Source organism: Aplysia californica, unplaced genomic scaffold, assembly GCF_000002075.1.
Source record: "Aplysia californica isolate F4 #8 unplaced genomic scaffold, AplCal3.0 scaffold00910, whole genome shotgun sequence".
Taxonomy (NCBI): Eukaryota; Metazoa; Mollusca; class Gastropoda; order Aplysiida; family Aplysiidae; genus Aplysia; species Aplysia californica.
In genome coordinates, this window is record NW_004798180.1 from 57,332 (window position 1) to 79,788 (window position 22,457).

Here is a 22,457-nt window from a genome sequence, read left to right on the forward strand (position 1 = left end):
CCCCACCTCTCTCTCTCTCAGCTCACGAGGGATGACACGTGACTTGTCACACGCGCCCTCTCGTCATAATTTGTGGATTTGTTGTTTTCGTTCCTTTCAAACTTGAGAACCCACTTTTTGAACTGCGCAGTCACACAAGAGTGACTTCACCCTGAGCGCAGGCAATTTTAGTTTTATTAGTAAGATGTTTACGGCACTTGCAATATGATAAGGTCATAAATGGTCGCTTTTAAGCACAAGGGGGCTATCCCGAAAATTGCTGTTTTGAGAAAATCGAAGGTAAAGTTTTTGGACCCTTGTTCAGCTTCTTTAAAAGACAGGGAGTTTTCTCTATAACCAAACAGCAGTGCTACTGACTGAAGTACAGTTGCCTTTAGGCCATTCCCAAAGGGGGGATATAAACATGTTCTTATGCACAGTAGAATTGTAAATGGGCTGATTTATCAATGTCATGCTCATACTGTGCTGGAACAACATAGGAGGAACTGCTGCTTTTTCTTTCTTCATCCTTACTATCGTCATTTTTCCTCTACTTCTTTTGTATGTTTGTCACTCTCTTGTGAACTGATATTTCCGGGGTGCCTTGATAGTCAAAGCTGACGTTGTGCTGTTGAGGCTAGAGAGGTGAGTAGAGTAAGCCTGATTCCCTGTTTGGACTTCTCTGTTGACATCCACCCCTTGGCGCTCATATGACCTTATGCAGTTGCGAGCGCCGTAAAACCTTACTAAAACTTTTAGTAAGGTTTTACTAAAACTAAAACAAAATTAAAACAAAGACCGCTGTCTTCTTGACTTTTGGCCATGGAGAGTTTGTAGGCTGCTTACGTCACTGGCCAATACTACGTAATTCCCCGTCTGTCGTCTGCCAATCCCGTTTCTGCCAACACCCAAATTGACGCCCAAATTGACGCCCAAATTGACGCCCAAACTGACGCCCAAATTGACGCCCAAACTGACGCCCAAACTGACGCCCAAACTGACGCCCAAACTGACGCCCAAACTGACGCCCAAACTGACGCCCAAATTGACGCCCAAATTGACGCCCAAACTGACGCCCAAATTGACGCCCAAATTGACACCCAAACTGACGCCCAAATTGACGCCCAAATTGACGCCCAAACTGACGCCCAAACTGACGCCCAAACTGGCCCCGGGGACTTGGCAAAAACAAACTGTGAAACAACAACCTGGGGTCAGTGTCCTCATTGCGTGCGGCTAGCTAGGATCCAGATCCTGTTTCCCTCACTCACGGGGGGACGAAAGAGGGGGAGGGTGAGAAGGGAGGGAGGGAGGGAGAAAGGAAGAATCAGTAAATGTGTTTGTCCTTTGGTGGGGACCTAGGGGGAGGGGGGGGGACTTAGATGTAGAGGGTTTTTTTTGCACAGCTCATGATATGCAGGCCTTTCACTTTCAGGCACCACTTGTTACTTCTCTTTCTACATTACTTGCTCAGTGCCTGTAACTGTAACTGTAATAATTATCTACTCAAAACCTCATATTTGCTCTAACGAACACTCGGATTCAACGAGATTTTTAGGTCAGGCCCAACGACCTCGTTGAATCCGAGTTCCACTGTTTTATTGTTATTATTATTATTGTTACTGTTATTATTATCATCATGTTTTTGTTGTTTCTATCATTTCCGTTATTGTACTCGATAAAAAAAATTATGGAAAAAGTACCTACCTCAACAAAGACAGTACATGTACTAGAGAATGGTAAATCCCATAATTTGTGCTCGTGCGCGTGTGTGCGCCGACAGAAGCCATAAACTATGTAGGTCAAACAGCCGAGACGTAATCTCTCCACTTTGGGAGGGAATCCTGGCCACCAGCTCACGCCCATTCCTCTCTTCCGGGCCGTCACTTCCGGGGTGCGTGCGCTGATCTCGTCATTCAAGATTCTCTCTCTCTATACATTGTACTCCTTTCTGTTTATCACCACATACTATACTCCTAGACAACGCCATTTTATCACCATAGACTTGTACATTCTTCCTAGACCGGGCCAGTCTATCACCACAGACTTATAAAGTTATATTCCCAGACCGTTAATTGTTTGTTTTTTTAAATTTAGGTAGGTGTTCTTACGCCCCCATCGACACAGTTTAGATGATTTCGGAGACGGGCCCATGACCCTGCCTGTCAGGTCAACCCGGGCTGAGAGGGAAAGATCTACACTCCCTGGTCTCTCCTCCTTCTTGTATGATGCATGTTACTCCCTAAAACAGATGAAACTTTGAGAATATTTCGAATCTTTCATTTATATTTCCGTCTGTGCTTGGTTCCCAACCCGACGTTCTGTCAAGTCTCTACAACTACAACCGTTTGCTTTGCTGTTTATCTACGTTTTCCGACTTACTTTCTTATTCTTGGTTTGAGAACAGACAGACGTCATTGCAGACGGCACAATGCCATAGCTGCTCCTCCCTCCTCTCCAGGATCCATGAAAGGGTCTGTCTGCTGATCGTATCAGTATCAGTAAACAGCTGGTTGGATATTCTTGAATCTGGTTTTTCCACACAGGTTGCTGTCTCTCCCCGCCCCTCTAGAGACACCGGCTGCCCTTTGTCGCTCCATTTAGCAAATAATTTGTCATTTTACCGTTTCCAAGCTGTCACATACTTCCTTTTTCCGTTCTTGTTATTGTCACTGAATGGGAGTTGATCTTGCGTCTTGTGCGCTATCAAGACTGTGTGCATGCTCAGGCGTGTTCTGCATGCAGAAAGAAGTGAGTAAATTTCCAGCGTTCAGGGCGTCGTTAAATCGGGCTTATTTATTTTAGCTCGCAAAGCTTAAAAATGTACTCACGCCTGCACGCAGAACACGCACACGACATGTATTATCCTATTCTTTTTTCTCTAAATTCTAAATCATTCCCTTTGTGTCGTGTACTCTTATTCACCTCTCTCTTTCTCTCACACACACATTTTCTCCCCCCCTCTCTCTCTCTTCCCGTCTTTCTAAACCTTCTTTCTTTCTTACTTCCTTTCTGTCTGTCTTTCATTCTCTCTCTCTCTCCCTCACGGACAAATAACACATCAAGGTTTCGAATGAAAAGACCACAATTTTTAATCTCCGTGGACCAAAATCTTGGTCCCCCTAGACACGCAGTCTCCGGGGATCAATTTCTTGGTCCCCCTAGACACGCAGTCTCCGGGGATCAATTTCTTGGTCCCCCTCGACTCTTCCTTTTCACTGAAGGGCAAGTTCTTTAACAGATATGTAACTGCTGTCTTCAGAAAGTTGATGACATTTTGGAAGACGTCTTTCTTCCTTTCATCTGAAAATTTGGACTCACTGAGAAATGTCTTGACTTTGTCTCCCACACTGATCTCAGAAATTAACCTGTCCCAGCGGTTTTAAGCAACAACAAAAAATCTGAAATTATGCAAATTGAGCCCCAAAAAAGTGAAATTAAGCGATTCTGTTAATTTTAACAAAGACTGATCAAGGAAAATAATCAGAAATTATGCTAAAAATGATCAAATTTTGCTAAATTATGCGGGGTACATAAAACCACGGGGACAGATATGTAACTGCTGTCTTCAGAAAGTTGATGATATTTTTGAAGAAGTCTTTCTTCCTTTCTTCCTCTGAAAATTTGGACTTACTGAGAAATGTCCTGACTTTGTCTCCCACATTGATCTCAGAAATGAACCTTTAGCGTCCTAAGTCCTATACCGCTGCTATCTGCTGCCGCCCTAGAGTCCTATACATGTCCCCGTGGTTTTATGCACCCCGCATAATAAAAAATTTGATCATTTTTGGCATAATTTTTATAATTATTTTCCTTAATCATTCTTTGTTACAAATGAACAGAATCGCATAATTTCACATTTTTGGGCTCAGTTTGCATAATTTCATAAATTTTATTTTATTTTTTCATAAAACCGCGGGGACAGCAAGATCTAGATCTATCTATACATGTATCGCTTGGTAGAACCGCAGCTCTGAATTGCCTCAAGTTATCACAACTTTCTGCTGTCTGGGTCAGGGGAAACAACTGTGTGAAAGTTTGCTTGCACAGTAGAAAGTTTTGATAACGGTAACTGAATTGGTCGCTTTTGTTTAAAAGCACAAGGGGGCTATCCCGAAAAATGCTGTTTTGACAAAATCGAAGGCAAAGTTTTTGCCCCTTGTTCAGTTTCTTTAAAAGACAAGGATAGTTTTCTCTATAACCAAACAAATATACACACCAAAGAAACCAAACTTCTTCTATAGGTAGGGCAACGCCCACTTTTGGTGTAGGTCAAGATTTCTGGAAACCTCCAAAATCCAGTTAGCCCGCTTGTCCTTAAAAGCGACCAATTGAGAGAGGTTGTGGCTTTGAAGAAGCGAGATGTGGGGTTTATCTGACGATGAGTTGCCTGGTCCTTCAGGACCTTGAGTGATTTCACATTCCTGACTGTGGTGTTGAAGATAATCAGTTCAATCAGTCAGATATCTCAATAGCAGATGACTTTGATGTGCAACAGTTGATGGGAATCTATGATTCAGACGATGATAGGGGGCTCTCATGGGTAGAGGTTAAAGAGTTCACCTGTCATTCATAGATCCGTGTTCTAATCCAGATAGTGATGAAAATATTTTCTTCATTTTCCTGCCCCTCTAACAATGTACTGTCGTCTGCTTTCGTCTACACTTTCTGCCCTCTTCTCTGAGCTCCTGACTCTTTCTGCAACCTTTCTTCTGCTACTTTATGGCTCCTTCTTACTGCTGTCTTTCAGCCATACCCCTGACCTTATGGTATGAAAGATCTACACCTAGCCTTCTCGGACAAGAGTGAACAATTTCGATAAGAGTAGGCTTGGCCGCCACCCGCGGATAATTCAAACTTTCCTACCAACTGAAAACGTTTAATGTGTCCCGCACGCTGCTCGCAGCTGCATAAGGTCATATGAGCGCCAAGGGGTGGATGTCAACAGAGAAGCCCAAATGGGGAATCAGGCTTACTCTGCTCACCTCTCTAGCCTCAACAGCACAAAGTCTACTTCGACTATCAAGGCACCCCGGAAATAGCAGGTCACAAGAGAGTGACAAACATACAAAATGACGATAGTAAGGAGTAGGAAAGAAAAAGCAGCAGTTGAGCATGACATTGATAAATCAGCCCTTACAATTCTACAGTGCATAAGAACATGTTAATATCCCCCTTTGGACTGCACCCATGGGGGACACAAATAATTTACAAGACAAAATTAAAGGAATCCATTGTTGACAAAACAACAACAAAACTTAAAAAACCCACACAAACTGGCAGAATTGTGACATGAAATCATGAGACTTTTATTTACATTCAGAACAAACTGCAGGACCATTGGAAAGAAGAAAAGATCAACACTTTTCCGTCCAGCACATTTATAACCTTTGAAAAAAACCCAGCATAACAAAGATAGTTCCCAGTATAACATCCATCTTTCCATCCATCCAGTTCACACACAGGTCAATATGTAAGGAATCATCATGAAATCAGACGCTCATCAAAAAAAAAAAAAAGAAATCAAAGAAACCTATAGATCTATTTGTCCACCCGTTGGACAATTTCTATCAAATTTTAGCTTTGGCTAAACACCTTTGATGTCCATTAAAAACCCAAGCCTGTCTGGATTCTATAGAAAAACATTGACGTTGCGGACAAAAGAAAAAAAAAGTAAATTCTCATTTTCCAAGGACGCAAAGTTTAGTAAGTCACCAAACTCTAGCTGCCATTTTCTTGGTAATTTTACCTGACACACGGTGACCCCAACCTCCTTCAATCACAAATGTCTCGACTTCTGTTCAAGACAGATAGAGGCATTTTTTCCCCTCAAAAGCAAGACAAAAGAACAAGCTCTGAGATGACGCCAATGGCAATAACTCCATATATAGTATACCCAAAAGTTGAGAAGCACCTGATTCCACCGTGTCACGACTCTCACATAGAACCACACGTAGAACACGACATTGACAGGAACTACCAGCTGCTGTATGAGCCTCACCGCTGCCACATGACAAGGCGATGGGTGGGGGAGTGGGGTGGGGGGTTGATGAGCTATGTACAGGTGAAGGTTGCGAGCACACCCGGTCCTCACTTGCGTATCACGGGCGGCCTCATGGGGCCCATGGGGACCATCCCCATCGGAGGGCCTCCCATCGGCGGTCCCATTGGCCGCATACCTGAAACAGACACGGGCTAGCTTAGTCTTCAGTTTTTGTTAGTTTTATGGCACTAGAAAACACAATAAGGTCATATAACTGCCAAAGAATAAATGGGTTACAAATGAGTAACATATACAAAAAAGGAGGAGAGATAAAGACGATAGATGTTAGATAGAAAAGAAGTAGCAAACCACCCCAGAGCACCCGCCAACCACCCACATACCTGAAACAGACAGCGACTAGTTTAGTTTGTAGTTTTATTCAGTTTTACGGCACTTGCAACACAAATATATCAAACTAGCTGGGTACCCCGTTCCATGGACGGACTAAAAAGAATCAACCGTCAAGTCATTGTGGGTGCAGTGCGCACTCCTTGTGAACGGAAGCTTCACTTGTTTACAATGGCGTCTTAGAAGACGGACTTTCCCAAGATTAGATCTAAACAATGAAAGACTGAAAATGAAACTTAAAGTGACTTCAGACTCCTTAATATAACTGTGCACCCTTTAAATGATTCTGAACCACCATTATTTTTTTCAAGTGAGAAATTTTCTCGGGAGGCCCAAAACCCCGGAATTGCTCGCATCCGAGGAAGATTAGCATCACTGAATTATTAACTTGTATTTTCACTTGACGTACGACAAGTGCCACATGACCAACAGAAATGACATTAAAGAAGAAAAAAAGATTTTTATGCAAATCCCACCTGGGTTTTTCAACAGACTTTAAAAAAAAAAGGTTTAATTTTTAAAAAATTAAAAAATTTTTATTAAAAAAACAAAACAAACACAAATGTTTAATCAAGAAAAAAACAAAAATCCCCTGAGTGTTTGTCGTGGACCCAGACACTTACCTGGCATCATGGGTCCCATGGGTCCCGGTCCCATCATCGGCATCATGGGGCCCGGTCCGCCTGGCGGTCCTCCCGGTCCAGGCATGGGTCCTCTCATGGGTCCCGGTCCCATCGGTGGAGCTCCTGGCGGTCCCATCATGGGAGGCTTCGGGACGTTGGCTGGGGGGAGAGGGGGAGGTAGAAGGTTTAGATGGAGAGAGAGGCAGACAGACAGTTTAGATGGAGAGACAGACAAACAGTTTAGATGGAGAGATAGACAGACAGTTTAGATGGAGAGAGAGAGAGAGACAGACAGACAGACAGACATTTAGATGGAGAGAGAGAGAGACCGATAGTTTAAAAGGAGAGAGAGAGACAGATAGTTTAGATGGAGAGACAGAGAGAGAGAGAAGAGAGAAACAGATAATTTAGATGGAAAGAGAGGGAGAGAGAGAAACAGATAGTTTAGATGGAAAGAGAGAGAGAGAGAGAGACAGATAGTTTAGGTCGAGAGAGAGACAGACATGTTAACACCCCTCCTTTGGGAATGACCTAAAAACAACAAGACATAATGTGACTCACGTGGCGGGGCGCCGGGCGGAGGTACCATGGCCCCACTTGGGGGTCCCCCGGGGGTGCCTGACGAGAACGGGTTGGCGCTGATCTTGCCAGCTTGGTACGCCGCCGCTGCAGAGAGAGAAGACACAAATGATTAACTGTCTCTGACAGATCGTCACATGGTACACCACTGTTATAGAAGAGTAAGCACGAGGGGGGACAAACGATAAAAATGTGTCATGGCACGGTGGAATCCGGCACTCATCAATTTTAGGGCATGTGGAGTTATTGATATCATCTGAAAGCTTGTTCATTTGTCTTGCTTTAGGCGCAAAAAAGATTCATCTATCTTGAATAGGAGTCGAAATATTTGCGATGAAAGGAGGTGGGGATCAGCTGATTTCAGAGATTGATAAAATTAGCAAGAAAATTGCCACCCAAGTTTCATGATTTCCAAAGTTTGAGAGTCCTTGGAAACTGCAAGTTTACATTTTGTGTACCTTATTCAACGTTTTTCCAGTAAACTCCACACATAAAGGAGTTTTTAAATTTTGATCTTAAAGGCTAAGGGGTCGCCACTGTGGCGAGAACGGTGCGGGGAAAGTATTCTCCAGTCACGTCCCTTTAATTTGATCCATGTTACGTGTTGCTCAGCCAGTGGGTTGAAATTTTATGAATTTATCAGCTCCAGTGGTTCTGAGCCAAAGCGCAGTGCAGCCAAAATTCTTGCTGTTTCACAACTCTCTTATACCCCTCTGCTATCTTTTTGTGCTGTTTTGGAGCATCTATCTATCCTCATGGGGAATATGTTTTCTGATTCAACTAGCTTCTCCAGTAGACATATTTTACCATTTTAATAGAAAAAGTGTCAAATTGAAAAATTTGTTTAAAAAAAAAAAAAGTAGACGAGATAAACATGGTCTGTTTGTTTGGAAACATTTCATTATGTATACTTTTAACACAACAAACAAGTGTGTATCTTGAATACATTTGTCAAGCTGATTTTTTTCAAAACACCCCCGAAACTGCAGTGGCTGGGGCCAATGCGCCCAAAGCCAAAAATGTGCATTTGTGAGTGAGTTAACTTCAACTTACTGGTGTCATCGACCAACTTCTGCACTTGTTCCTCCAGCCACTTCTGGTAGTACAGCCGCACGTTCTCCTTGTGTTTGCGCCCGTTGCAGTGTGTCTTCCTCACAGACGGCTGGGGGACAGAGCAGGGACGGAAAACCATGACCACATGTACTGGCTATTTAACATAGCTACAAATATTAGCATTTTTAGACAACAAGCAAAGAAAATAACCTAGTAATGCCAATTCTGTCACACCCCAGAAAGGTAGCCTCGGATTTTGCAAAAGGTAGCCTACCCATAAAGTGTTTTGCAATTATTTTTTTTTTAAAGAGTCAATAACAAATCTTGTTAGTTCAGTTCGAAAATTCTTTAAAAAACAGTAACCCATTTTCAAATTTAACATAAAAAGAGCTAACGTCAGTTTATAATCCCTCAAGACTCTCAACTAAAGGTTTACTGTTACTGGATAAAAAGAAGATATAGTACCAAACATTTTATGTCATTATGGTAATCACAGTTTTCTCATATTTTCAGAGCTTAGAATTTAAAAGAAAAGACCAGATAACCAATCAATGCAGAGAAACCGTAGTCTTTTACCTGAATCATCATTTTTATCATACAAAGAAAACAGCTACACATTAAAAAAGTCTCATTAAAATTATGTTATTGAATTTCTTATTACAAAATCTCTATATTGAAAATTCTGTTCCTCAACAACGCAGACAAATACTCATTCTACAGTTCCTCAACAGTGCAGACAAATACTCGTTCTACAGTTCCTCAACAACGCAGACAAATACTCGTTCTACAGTTCCTCAACAGTGCAGACAAATACTCGTTCTACAGTTCCTCAACAACGCAGACAAATACTCGTTCTACAGTTCCTCAACAGTGCAGACAAATACTCGTTCTACAGTTCCTCAACAACGCAGGCAAATACTCGTTCTACAGTTCCTCAACAACGCAGGCAAATACTCGTTCTACAGTTCCTCAACAGTGCAGACAAATACTCGTTCTACAGTTCCTCAACAACGCAGACAAATACTCGTTCTACAGTTCCTCAACAACGCAGACAAATACTCGTTCTACAGTTCCTCAGCCTCAACAACGCAGACAAATACTCATTCTACAGTTCCTCAACAATGCAGACAAATACTCATTCTACAGTTCCTCAACAACGCAGGCAAATACTCACCGAGTCATGTGTGAGGTACGTGTCACAGTAGTCACAGTAGTATCTGAAAAAGGAAAAGAAATCAATTAATTTTTTTAAAAGAAATTATATTGCCAGGCTGATAGCTTACCCTACTGATACGGTAGGCTTGCACTTACCGGACGAAGGCGAAGTGCAAAAATATGCGCTTTCGGCTTCGGGGAACGGAATATGGATCTCCTAGATCTAGATTCTAGATCTACTAGATCTAGACCTAAAAACACAATGGAATTTTACTAGACTAGGCCTACGTATTAAAAAATAACACCTTTACTCCTGTAATAGCAACCTTTATCATTTGTTTCGGGAGGACTTCCGTAATCGTGAGGAGCGACCACTATGAGACAGAGCAGAATTGAGGGCTAGGGGTAGGGGTAGATCTAGGGCGGGGTAGGACCATTAGCATTAGGGCAGGGTTTGGCCCTTGGGTTAGGGTTAGGCCTCTTCTTTATTGTGTTTGATGGGGCGGTCGCTCGTTACAGAAATCCTTCCTTTCTTTCAGTAAATGATCTGACAACAATCTTTTTGGCAATTCAAAAACAACAGTGAGAACACCGAGACAAACTGAAAATTTTATTGCGACACTGATGATGACTGACGATGATGGACAGTTGAGCCACTTGAGGTGCATCCCTCTCTTGTTCATATCCTACCTTCTTATTACACGTGTAAATATCCATAAATTTACATACTTACTTGGGCATTGTAAAAGTACAAAACAGCGGCCCACCACAGAAATATGATATCCTTTAACTCTGGTTACGAGTCAGTTTTATCTCTCAAACACAACTTCTACCGTGTACAATGAACACAAAACGAATATGTTGTGGTATTGCTTGATAAAACAATGATAACCCACGCTTACTTCCGGTATCGATACCAAAGTGTAGGGATACAAGCATATGATTGTATATGTGCGCTTATGTTTTAATATGTGTACATGTGTGTGTGCGCTCGCTGGCACGTGCTGGTGCATGTTTGTGTGTTAATTTTGTGTGCATGTTAAAGAAAAAGAGAAAGAAAGAACGAAATCGAGGGGTAAACAAAGAGAGAGGGAGAAAGAGTGAATGAGAGAGAGAGAGAGAGAGAGAGAGAGAGAGAGTGAGAGAGAGAGGGGGCATTCCTTATTATGATAGACAACGCAAAATATAATGTGCTATGCTAATGTTTCTTTTGGTCCAATTTTCATTCATGTATAACTACATGCGGTGTCCTTCTTAACAGTAGCTAGATGGCTGTTAATGTAAATACACAGCTTGAGGATTTAGATATCTTAATGCTCAATTTGTTATTTTTTGAACGAATACGATTCAAAGTTTAAAGATTTGGGGAGGGGACACATTTCTGTATCGTTTTACAATATCATTATCATTGAAAAATGAAAGACTTTTCCTTGTTGCTTGTTATTCTGACACAAATGGCTGTCTATTTGTGAGGGTCGCTACATTCGTGGAAATAACCATTTATTGGACAAACTCACGATCTTTGTAGTAGTCGATTATAGCAAACACAGCCGGAAGCTGAACACGCTCGGCGAAGAACTGGCCAGCCATTTCCATCTGCAGGTCAAATTTGTTTTCTGAAACTGACAAGTTCAATTATTTTGGAATTCAAAGCTACTTTATCTTTAAAAAATATTATATTCCAAAAACAACAACAAAAAAAACAGTTTTAACGAGAGGGTACATTTTGAAAGTTACTTTAAAAGATTATGTAGTGTGATTTTTTGTTTGTATTCTGTGCAATCTGGCATACAAAGAGTTCCGATAAATAAAAAACTAGGATTCTTTAACATCATTACAAAGGAACAATTCATCATTATTAATCATTTAAAAAATCAAGACTGAAATGCGATGTCAGTTTTTCTTTATCACATCTCCTCCCTTATCTCTTCCCACATAATCCGTCCCAAAACCACAGACTCAATATGGAACTCCGTAACAAAAACACCCGCGTCACTTCTCTCTCTCTCTCTCTCTCTCTCTCTCTCTCTCTCTCTCTCTCTCTCTCTCTCTCTCTTGCTCTCTCTCTCTCTCGCTCTCTCTGCACCCTTCTTTCTCGCCCCCCCCCCTCTCTCTCTCTCTCTCTCTCTCTCTCTCTCTCTCTTTCTCTCTCTCTCTCTGTGCCCATGCATAGATCTAGCTGATTTGAAATAGGCTACGAATTAGCCGAAACTCCACGACGTCATGTGTCTATTCTTGGGCTTGGGGGTAGGCCTATATCAGCCTGTCTTGTAGGCCTTTAGTATTAATCTAGCAACGAAATAGCTTCCTTACTTCTTTACCAATACATGTATCACGTTTAAAAGCACAATGTTGATTTTCAGTGCATAACCTACAAGTTACCCGAGCGCGCTTACAATTGTACATTTAAAATGATGTCACATATTCATGAATGAATTTTTTAGGCTACTTAGTCATCACGATCCTCATTTCATAACCTTCCCCCAAACTCGTGCCATGAGCACGTACAGCTCTGGGCAGGAGAGAAAGACGCCTGTCCCCTCTTCTGTTGTCTGTGGCCGGGCTTGATGACAATTCTTTAACCACCCCTGAGAACCCCTCAGAACATTAGGCTTGTGTTGATCGCAATTCTTTTATAGCCCCTCAGACCATTAGGCCTACAATGTTGATCACAGCAGCTAACAACTCAAGCACACTGCCAGGCCATGTCTCAAGCCAGTGATTTACCATTGCGCCAACAGCGCGGAAGATCCTATTCATAATTCATGGACGATACCACCAGAGGAAGGAGGGTTTCTTCACTCGTTGTTTCTGTACAAACCATGGGCCGTGCGCCTACATAGCCTACCACTCATCCGTGCTCTGTGGATAGATCTGTGTCTTTTCAGGCTTTTGTCTCTGTGAGCACTTACAAAAAGCCACCAACAAATAACGTATAAATAATGAGCTACATATAATTATTGTATAGCCTATTATTATTATTATAATATACAGAAAGCCAATACGTTTTATTTCAAATCTTTTTTTTGTTGGGGGTCGGGGTGTCTACATAATTCAGAGAGAGAGAGAGAGAGAGAGAGAGAGAGAGAGAGAGAGAGAGAGAGAGAGAGAGAGAGAGAGAGAGAGACAGGGGGGGGGGGGGGGTGCTGTTCGGAAGAAGGAACAGAAAAAGTTAGATCTATATTATAGGCCTCATTACTAACTTTAACTAAATCTACTCCCAAAACAGCAAATGTGTTTTGGGACCTGCGTAAAGCTATGTTAGCGGAATGCCCCATGAAACACCAACTGAATTATGAGATCGAGAGAGTTGCTTTTTTAATGACAGGCTTTGATCTCATCCTCCCGTTAGAATTGTAAACAAAAAAGGGGTGGGGTGGGGGTTAAAAGACTTGTCTGTTAAAACAACAACAACAGCAACAATAACCAACCAACCAACTACCAACCGAACAAACAAACACTTGAATTACAAAACACACTCACTAAGACATGTCTTGGGCACTCTCTTCATCCCCCCCTTTTCTCTCCGATCTCCCTCTGTGGCCGACACACGCGTGCTGTGACAGCTACAACTAACTAATCAATACACAGATAGTTCATCGATCTATACTGTGATGCGCAACGGATCGATACAGCCACCTTTGCTGGCAAGTTCCGGACCGGACAGGTATCCACCGTGTCATTAGCGCCAGGGACATGTTGGATCACCTTCCCTCAGTACCGCACGACGTCTATATGTGTCACGACGTGGTGGAATCAGCCGCTCGTCAGTTATTGGGCACATTGGGCTGTTGGTATCATCTTAAAGCTTGTTCATGTGACCATCTTTTGATGAAAAAAATACTCGCCTATCTTGGTTAGGAGTCGAGATATAGATCTAGATCTAATTTGCGATTGAAGGAGGTCGGGGCTGCCTGGTTTCAAAGGTAAAATTAGCGAGAAAATAGTCGCCAAAATGTGTGATTTCTAAAGCTTCAAAGTCCTTGGAAACTGAACATTTACATTTGTTGTGCCTTTAATCAATATTTTTATCCAGTAAAATCCACTCAGAAAAATGTTTTTTTTAATGGACATAAAAGGTGCTGAGTCAAAAAATTTTTATTTTTTAAAAATGTCGAACTGGAGGAAAACTGCCGATGTCTTCGATTTCGTTAATTTGACGAGAGCCTGATTTCACCACGATGCCTCACATATTGTTATATAGAAGAGCTGCCTACATCCGAATCGAAAAGGCCCGAATTGTGCCCATCCGCGAGTACTGCGCCCATTCAACTACTATTCAGCATTCGCGATTTTCTGCTGTTCAAGATCACAGCTATTCGAAGCATAGCAAAGACTTTCAAATGCCGAGTGAATTTTACAGATAATGGATTTTTGTCTTATTTTTCTCAACCCGTCGTAAAATTAGACCACACGACATTCAAACTCGTTGAGTTATACACAGACATATTATGTTGTATTTGATGTTTACGAGACAGAGTGATACGTTCAGAGCCGAAAAGATTTATAGATCTAAAACATTCCTCTAATTAAATTAGACTACATTATCAATATAAAAATATTTTTGAATAGAAAAGAAATTAAAGACAAACGCACAAGGTATTCGAATGGCACGAATAGTGACTTAAACAGGCTTCGAAGAGTCGGTGAAGTTTCGGTTCCTCAAATATTATGGCACAGCACGCCCATCGAGCGGCCACATTTCCTACCGTGGACTAACACAAGCGGATACCGCCTCGTGGCTCTACAGGCCTGGGACATGTAAGTTGTTGATGGGGGTGGGGTGGGGTGGGGTAGGGTTGGGGGGGGGGGGGGGTACCCTTATGAAGACAACCGTCTGATTTGTTAAAATAAATATTGAACATTAGTTTCTTTTGCTTCAATCATTTATATTTTTGATGAGCAGAGGCTGGTAGGTAGATATTTCATTAAGATAGCGTTTAACGGTCATTGGTCCACATCACAGTCTGTCTGTCTGTCTATCTATCTATCTATCTATCTATCTATCTATCTATCTATCTATCTATCTATCTATCTGTCTGTCTGTCTGTCTGTCTGTCTGTCTGTCTGTCTGTCTGTCTGTCTGTCTGTCTGTCTGTCTGTCTGTCTGTCAATGTTTGTCTGTCTATTTGTCTCCTCTCCCCCCTCCCACCAGTAGGCTACACTATGGCCAAAATAATTAATTATCTTTTTTCGGTGGCTCCTAGTCTGTGTACCCAGAGACCCCCTTTGTTCAGTCATGTTCTCATCTTTACTAGACCTATGTAGACTGTGTGTTTCCTGAAAAGCCGAGGATGTTCCTAAGTGCTGTAAGAGTCTGCTGCTGGGGCACACTCCTTTGTTGAACGCAATGATTATTATTGACTATGCTGCAGAGAATGATTATACAGTAGTCTATGCGCTTTTCAATGACGATGATGATGATGACGATGATGACTGTTGTTGTTGTTGTTGTTGTTGTTGTTATTATTATTATTATTATTGTTATTATTATTATTATTATTATTATTATTATTATTATTATTATTATTATTATTATTATTATTATTATTATAAAGTAATTATTATCTCAGATTATGCCAGCGTTGGCACCAGCTCCTGGCTTCGACAAGACGATCGAGGAACTGTGAAGACACACCTGCATGACGTGTGTGTGTGAGAACTACGGCAGCCATGACCCACTCTGTTTCCTCCATATCTGTTGGACTTGCCGTCATCTCTGTCCTCTGCCAGCCACACAGCGGACAGCAGATAGGTTTGTGAATAACTCCTACCTATAAACTATAGATCTACGCTGTTGAAGTTTTTTGTTGTTGTTTTTTTTTTACACAATATAATATACATATATAATAATGTCTGTCTTTGAACTCTCAAGTCACATTAAAATGTTTTGCTTTCTAGAAGTAGAAATTAATTACTTGCTCATAATTTTTTAAGCAATAACAGCAGCAACAAGAATAACTCCAACAATTACAGCAAACAAAAATTCAACAGTTCTGCCACACGTGTATGGATTAAAAAAAAACAACAAAAAAAAAACACGAAGAGAAACAAACACATGATTTATGTTATAAGAGAATGGACCCCCCCCCCTCCACTAAAGAGAACCCCCATCCCTAAAAAAACAAAAACAAAAAACGACAACAACAACCCCACCCCTCAACAACAATCCATTTATAGCAGTTCTCATTTCAAGGACCGTAGATTATAATATGCCTATATTTAGGCCTGTAATTAACCTCCTTTTCTAATAGCCTACGTCCAGCCAAATTCTAGGTGAGCAAAAAGCTTAGGTCTTGAATCGAAGCAGGCGTCTAACCACCGAATTCTTTACCAATGTTGTAAGAGAGAGAGAGAAAAAAAAATGTACTATAAAAAAGGCTACCCCCCCCCCCCCCCCCCTCCCTTCCCAAAAGGACCGCACGCCGCTGTCTCAGATAGACATTTTTATTCTTTCGTTTCTTTCTCGCGAACAGTTTCGGCTATTTTCGTCTTTCGTTAATTTGTGCATAGCAGCCGAATAGTTGACATCATGGCGGCTAGACGCTTGAACTTGCCCAAACTGGGCCTAGCTGTGTGTGTTTATGGATGCTTGCTGCACATAGCTTCGTCCCAGAACACAACTACACTGCCTGTCACGACGGATAATGCTACGTCTGCAGCAAATGATACAAATACCACATCTGCAGCTCCGACAACTACGCCAACAACCACATCAACGACCACACCTCCGCCAACCACAACTGTTTTTCTTCTTCCCACGATGTCCGAGTCCCCTGTTCCGGAAAACACAGGTTATTACAGGCTTCTCTGTCTCCCCTGGAGTCTTGTGTTATAGGTGGATTTACATATTACTTTTCAAATTTATGAAAGAGAATCCAGCTGGTAATAAACAACAATGCGATCTCATATTATTTATTAAAAAATTTTATTAAAAATTTATTAGGCTACTCATAAACACGTAAACTTCTCTAAGTTAAAGTATGTTAGACTTGGGTGTTTGGTAAGTAAGTAGACTAAGAGTTAGGTCTAGTAAGCAAGGGCAAATAAAACTTTGTTGATGATACATTGCCATTGTTACAAATTTTGATGGGTGATGGTGTTTGAAATAGGATCTAGATCTAGATTATATCTAGAGGTCCATCAGGTTTGCATCCTAAAATCTGAATCAGATTTTATTTACAATTTCAGTAAAATGCTAGCCATAGGAATTACATTTTAGTTGCATGGTAAAGAACAACTTAAATAAGTATTTTATAATATAGATTAGTTCTTTAAAAGATTTTCTCTGTGTTGTATTTTTGCTATCATTGTCTTGTATTTTTGCTAGCCAGGACAGTGTTGTTTGTGTCATACAATGCTGTCCATGCCATTTCAGAACTTAGGATTTACACGACTTCATGTACTGGGGACTCTTGTGGTCCAGAGGTACGGTGTTTGCCTTGTATAAAAAATGTCCACGGCTCGAAAACCTGACAGTGACAAATAAAATGTTCTTGTCTAAACTGTTCTCCTTTCACCCCTCTTCCTGTTCTCTAGTCCTGTTATATAATGCCATCTGCTTTCATGATCTTCATTTTCTGAGCTCTCTCTACCCACTGGGCTCCATTCAAGTGATTCCTGTTGTAAGATTTATTCCAATTAAGCGTTGTGCTTTAGCTGATGGGGTATATGTTGACTGTTCAATGAACTCTGAAAGTACAAAAATGAATGCAAGAGTATTAAATCCCAAGTTAATAATACACATGTTTTACTTTAGGTCTGATATTGATCTGTTTTTTACTTCTGTAATGTTCTTCCCAGATGTGAGCCTGTGTCCCTGCGACCTGACAGGAAATGCGTGTAACGTGAACTGCCGTTGCGACCCGGACTGTTCTCAGGCAGATATTGACGTCTTCGAACCTCTTCCTGCTTCGGCTTTGAACCCGTAGGTTCTATGGCTAAAAACAGATTGCTCTTGGATTAGTAATTGAAAAATGGGTTTTAACAAATGTTGACTTTTAATAGTTGAAATGATAGTTCTGATTCAGTGTTTTGAAGTCAGTTATATTTGGAGCGGTAAGATTTTTGATGTAAAAAGAAGAGGATTTTTTAGTTGGCAGTCCAAAGACATCATTGATTCTACTTCTACGCACATTTTATCTGTTGCGTGTAATTTACACGAAATGGGATATTCTTTTTCTATGTAAGCTTTAGCTTTCCAATGCTATTATCATTAAAAGGACATAAATTTGGAAGTGTATTTTTGTGTTTGCATATAATGGCCCCAAAAAAACTCCCAGATTAATTTTGTCACTGTACTTTATAAATTATCTTACAAAATGTCTATGTGTTGCGACACTTTCTTTTGAGTATGTCATGTGTACATCTCATTAAAAAATCTTTGGATCTGATTTCAAGATCTACACACTTTTTTAGAAGGTTCTTGAGTTTTGCTAGTTTTTTGCCTCGGATTTCCCCACATTGATTCATTTTCTCAGGGTGGACAACCGCCAGTGCTTCAGCCAGAACGTGTTCCTCTTCAACAACGGGCCCGGGACCTCGGAGGACCGGGACGACGGCCTCTTCTGTATCTTTTACGACAACGGTAACTAGTGTCTCATCTTGTCAGTATGTTAATGTTTCAGTGCCTATAAATGGCTGCTTGCACTGTATGCCTCCCAGGAAGTTGAGGTTGTTTCAGAATGCTCTGAGGTCTGCTGGGGTAATAGTAGGCTGTAGATTTTGAAGCGCATAGAGCTTGCTGTTGAGCATGGATTTGCGCTCTATACAAATGCTATCTATTAGTATTATTATTATTTAGTGAAGACATATACAGTCCATCATGCTTGTAGCGAAATTTGTGGGCTGCAAAAGTCATTTTGTTCTGTGAGACTTTCACTATGTACATGTTTCAAATAGAAAGATTGCGCATGGAAGATTACCCCCCCCCCCCCCCCCCCCCCGGACGGTGCTACTGACTGAAGTGTCTTTAGGCCATTCCCAAAGGGAGGACTTAAACATGTTCTTCTGTACAGTAGAATTGTAAATGGGCTGATTTATCAATATCATGCTCATAACCGTGCCTGAACTACAACTAGGAACTACTGCTTTTTCTTTCCTCATCTTTACTATTGTCATTTTTCCTCTACTTTTTTTGTGTGTTTGTCACTCTCTTGTTAAGTGCTATTTCCGGGTTGCCTTGATAGTCGAAGCAGGCTTTGTGCTGTTGAGGCTAGAGAGGTGTATAACAAAAAAACTAAATTTCTATAAAATTCACAAACTGGTGAAAAAATGCCTTTTTCTTCGATTTCATTATTTTGATGAGCGGCTGATTTCCCCACGATGCCTCAGGTATGTCTTTGGGCCGTGATTAATGGGTGGTTAGTGGGTGCTCTGCTGTGGTTCGCTCCTTCTTTATAGTCAAACATCCATCATTATCATTTCCCTTTTTTTGTGTGTGTTACTCTCTTGTAACACTTTTAAACTTGGGCACTTCTATGACCTATTTGTGTTGCAAGTGCTGTAAAACTCTTACTAAAACTAATGTTTGCCTTCTTTTGTCTTTCAGATGAGTCGAGAAACTATTACGTCAATCCGACGTTGATATCTTCGGAAGCAGAGCTGTTGCAGTATTCGGCAGACTACAGCACGTTTTCCTTCCAGTCCACGGCCCCACCCACCCTCACAGCCCAGTTTAATGACTACTACAAGGTTGGTTGGAGTTTGTGTGTTGGAGGGGTCCAAAAGGCCCATACGGTAGAGACTCAGTCATGACTGGTTGTTGTTTTTTTATAGTAGAGGGTTTTATGGCGCTCCTAACTGCATAAGGTCATATGAGCGCCAAGGGGTGGATGTCAACAGAGAAGTCTTTACAGGGAATCAGGCTTACTCTGCTCACCTCTCTAGCTTCAACTGCATAAGGTCTGCTTCGACTATCAAGGCACCCCAAAATAGCAGGTCACAAGGGAGTGACAAACATACAAAAGCAGTAGAGGAAAATGACAAAATAGTAAGGATCAGGAAAGAAAAAGCAGCAGTTCCCTGTTGTAGATCAGGCACAGTTATGAGCGTGACGTGAGTCAGCCCATTTACAATTCTACTATGCTTGAACGAGATATGTCCCCCCTTTGGGAATGGCCTAAAGACACTTCAGTCAGTGGCACTGCCCGGGGGGTACATGACTGTTTACTGCTGGTGTATGTCTGAGTGGTGAAAGAGACCCACAGACATTTTATGTTTTGGGTAAGTGTTTTACGGTTTTGGGAAAGTCTAGCTGGCATAGACGTTGTTTACTTCCTTTCCATTGTTGTTTGGTAGGTTTTTGTCTGCTATTCCAGCTTTTCCTGATTGTTGCTGATTGTTGCTGATTGTTGCTGATTGTTGAAGGAAACATGCCTGGTATTCTTTGGGGAAATCTTAATTGCTTAGATGGCAGGGGGGGGGGGGGGGTGAAACATATTTACAATCAGTCCACCCACACAATTGCTCTCGATAAAATAAGAAACCATGGATAAAGTAAGGAGTAGTGGATAAAGTGAGAAATCAGGGTCTTCAGCAATGTTGAATGTGCCGGTCTGGTTGTGCCTTTCAGAGCGGAGACCCCCTGTATGTGGTGTACCCCACGCAAGCGTTCGGCTACCTCGGTCTGCCAGCGGCCCTCTCCTCCTCGCCAGTTTGCACAGATGGAAATCCTGCCGGTAAAAGCTCTCACTTTCAGCTGGTAGACACAATTATTTACTATACTTGTGTTTATTCTCTGGCTCCTTCCTATTGGTATTTTACCGTGTACCGCCAGGGCCCACTCTTGCCTCCATCAAGAGTGTAACATTTCTGTACGGCCGACCGACATGTGTTTCCCAGTGGGGCGTTAACCCTTTGAACCCTGAATCTTGAAGTTTCTCAAAACTCTATCCCTGGACATTTTTCACAAATTTCATCAAAGTTCACCGTGTTTTGGGGGCACATACACAAACAGACTGAGGGGAAAAACATGGAGAAATAAACACACGTCTGTTCCCTCCCTTGTTGACCTTATTCCACGGTGGAAATATCGTAAGATGACGAACAAGAAATAAAGAGACTACTTTTGACAGACGACACAACTCAGGGTTGTCCGTGCCCCCAGTGAACTGGCCTTACGGTATACAGCCAAATATTGCCCAGGCTGATTTACCGACCTAACGGGTTCAAAGGGTTAAATAACACCTGTCGCTATCCAGGTGATCCCCACCGCCCACCACCCACCAAAATTACAGAATTGCCCTCTAGTGGACGATATCACACGTGGTGGCAAGTACTGATTTAGAGCAGTGAATGAGAAATAAATAGTCTTGCTTAATGGCTAAGTTTTTTCTCCCCCTCCTGCCCACCCAGCAGTAATGGGTACCTGACTTCCAGTTGGGGAAGTAAAGGCGGCGTGGAAAGGAATTGGCCACCCTATCACAATATGCCGAAGGCCCAGGAAGTTGTCTCACTGACAAGGCAATCCCCAATGTCCGAATCGGATGCGGGAACAACTTTACTTTTTAATGGCTAATATAAAGTGCTGTAAGGAAAATACTGGTTACATTTGTGCAAAGATAGACTCCACTCTTTTGCAATTGTTTACCATGCTTCGTAATCATATGGAAAAACTTTCTGATCTTATTTTTTCATCTTGAGACATTAATTTGATGCTTTCATTCTTTTTCATTTTGAATATATTCCTTAAATATATTAATTTCAGCGTTTGTTTGTTGTTTAGTGTCAATGTGTGTGCGAGGTGTGCGGAAGTAATGAGAACACAGATTTTATCATTTCATGCAAATATATTGTACATGCACACTGCTAGAATCCAAGGAGTAACTCATTTTGTCAGCATGCCTCACTTATATTATATTTTTAAAAATTTCAGCCTACCACATAGAGGCCGAGAACAAATGTGCCAGATTTTTCACCAACCTGGCCACTGAGTGCCAAACTGACGTGGCCTTACGAGCGTCTACGTTTTATCAAAATTTCACCATTGTCAGGGTATGTACTCCAGACGTCGGTAGAAGATGAATACTCTCGTTCGTCCAGTCTGTTTTGAACAGGGGTGGGCAAACTATAGCCCGAAGACCAAATACGTCCTGTCATAGTTTTGTGTGGCACACTAAGACATTTCTCCTACAAGTGGTTCATCATCACCCGCTGCCTTGCCGACTGGCGTGGGCGATCATGGACCTCCACTTCTCTCTGTCTTGCGTTGCGGCAATGGTGTCTGTTGTTCTTGCTGCTCCTAGCCAAGTGGTTACTTTTGCTAATTTACCCAATCCAAGACTAGTATTTGTAGCGCAATTTAAAGGTACGTTTTCGTCTTGAATTTTAAAAATAGTGTCCATGCTCTTCACTGTATGCTCGGTGATAGCAATTGAGTAAAGGAGAAGATTCACATGGAGTCTGAATTGTTCCTGATGTGAGTGCTTAGGCCAAGCTTCCAACCCACAGTCCTTCCAATAAGTATTCACATGACCTTAGAGCATGCATCAGAATAACATCGAGTATGAATCTAGCTTAAGATTATTATTGTTTATATTACTGTTCATTTATAGGATGCATGTGACTGTAAGCCTGAGTGTGTGTGCATATTTGAGTGTGTGTGTGCGTGTGCGTGTGTGTGTGTATGTGTGTGTGTGTGTGTGTGTGTGTGTGTGTGTGTGTGTGTGTGTTGATAT

The 22,457-nt window shown here is 41.6% G+C and overlaps 2 protein-coding genes across 2 annotated transcripts in view; one reads left to right on the forward strand and one right to left on the reverse strand.

Moving 5' to 3' along the window:
• Window positions 1–5,264: 5,264 nt before the first annotated feature.
• On the reverse strand, window positions 5,265–10,668 carry LOC101859822 (U1 small nuclear ribonucleoprotein C). The gene is made up of 6 exons (XM_005110560.3): window positions 10,514–10,668; window positions 9,800–9,842; window positions 8,626–8,734; window positions 7,555–7,659; window positions 6,994–7,152; window positions 5,265–6,158 (listed from the first exon to the last, which is right to left on the reverse strand). The coding sequence occupies exons 1-6, from the start codon at window positions 10,519–10,521 to the stop codon at window positions 6,070–6,072; spliced, it is 513 nt and encodes a 170-aa protein (XP_005110617.1). The 5' UTR covers window positions 10,522–10,668; the 3' UTR covers window positions 5,265–6,069.
• A 5,641-nt stretch (window positions 10,669–16,309) lies between these two features.
• The window catches only part of LOC101860055 (tectonic-3), a gene marked incomplete in the record, with an annotated part of 14,685 nt that continues 8,537 nt past the window's right edge, over window positions 16,310–22,457 (forward strand). The window contains 6 exon segments of the mRNA XM_005110561.2: window positions 16,310–16,574; window positions 17,584–17,707; window positions 18,261–18,367; window positions 19,331–19,473; window positions 20,354–20,459; window positions 21,656–21,774. Of these exon segments, the coding sequence (XP_005110618.2) occupies window positions 16,313–16,574; window positions 17,584–17,707; window positions 18,261–18,367; window positions 19,331–19,473; window positions 20,354–20,459; window positions 21,656–21,774 (861 nt within the window).

What these genes read in the sequence shown, in the direction of transcription:
- LOC101859822 (XM_005110560.3), bottom strand. An exon ending in CGTACCTCACACATGACTCG is followed by an intron (nt 8,735 to 9,799) that starts GTGAGTATTTGC and finishes TCTGTCCCCCAG; the next exon opens with CCGTCTGTGAGGAAGACACA. An exon ending in GAAGTTGGTCGATGACACCA is followed by an intron (nt 7,660 to 8,625) that starts GTAAGTTGAAGT and finishes CTCTCTCTGCAG; the next exon opens with CGGCGGCGTACCAAGCTGGC.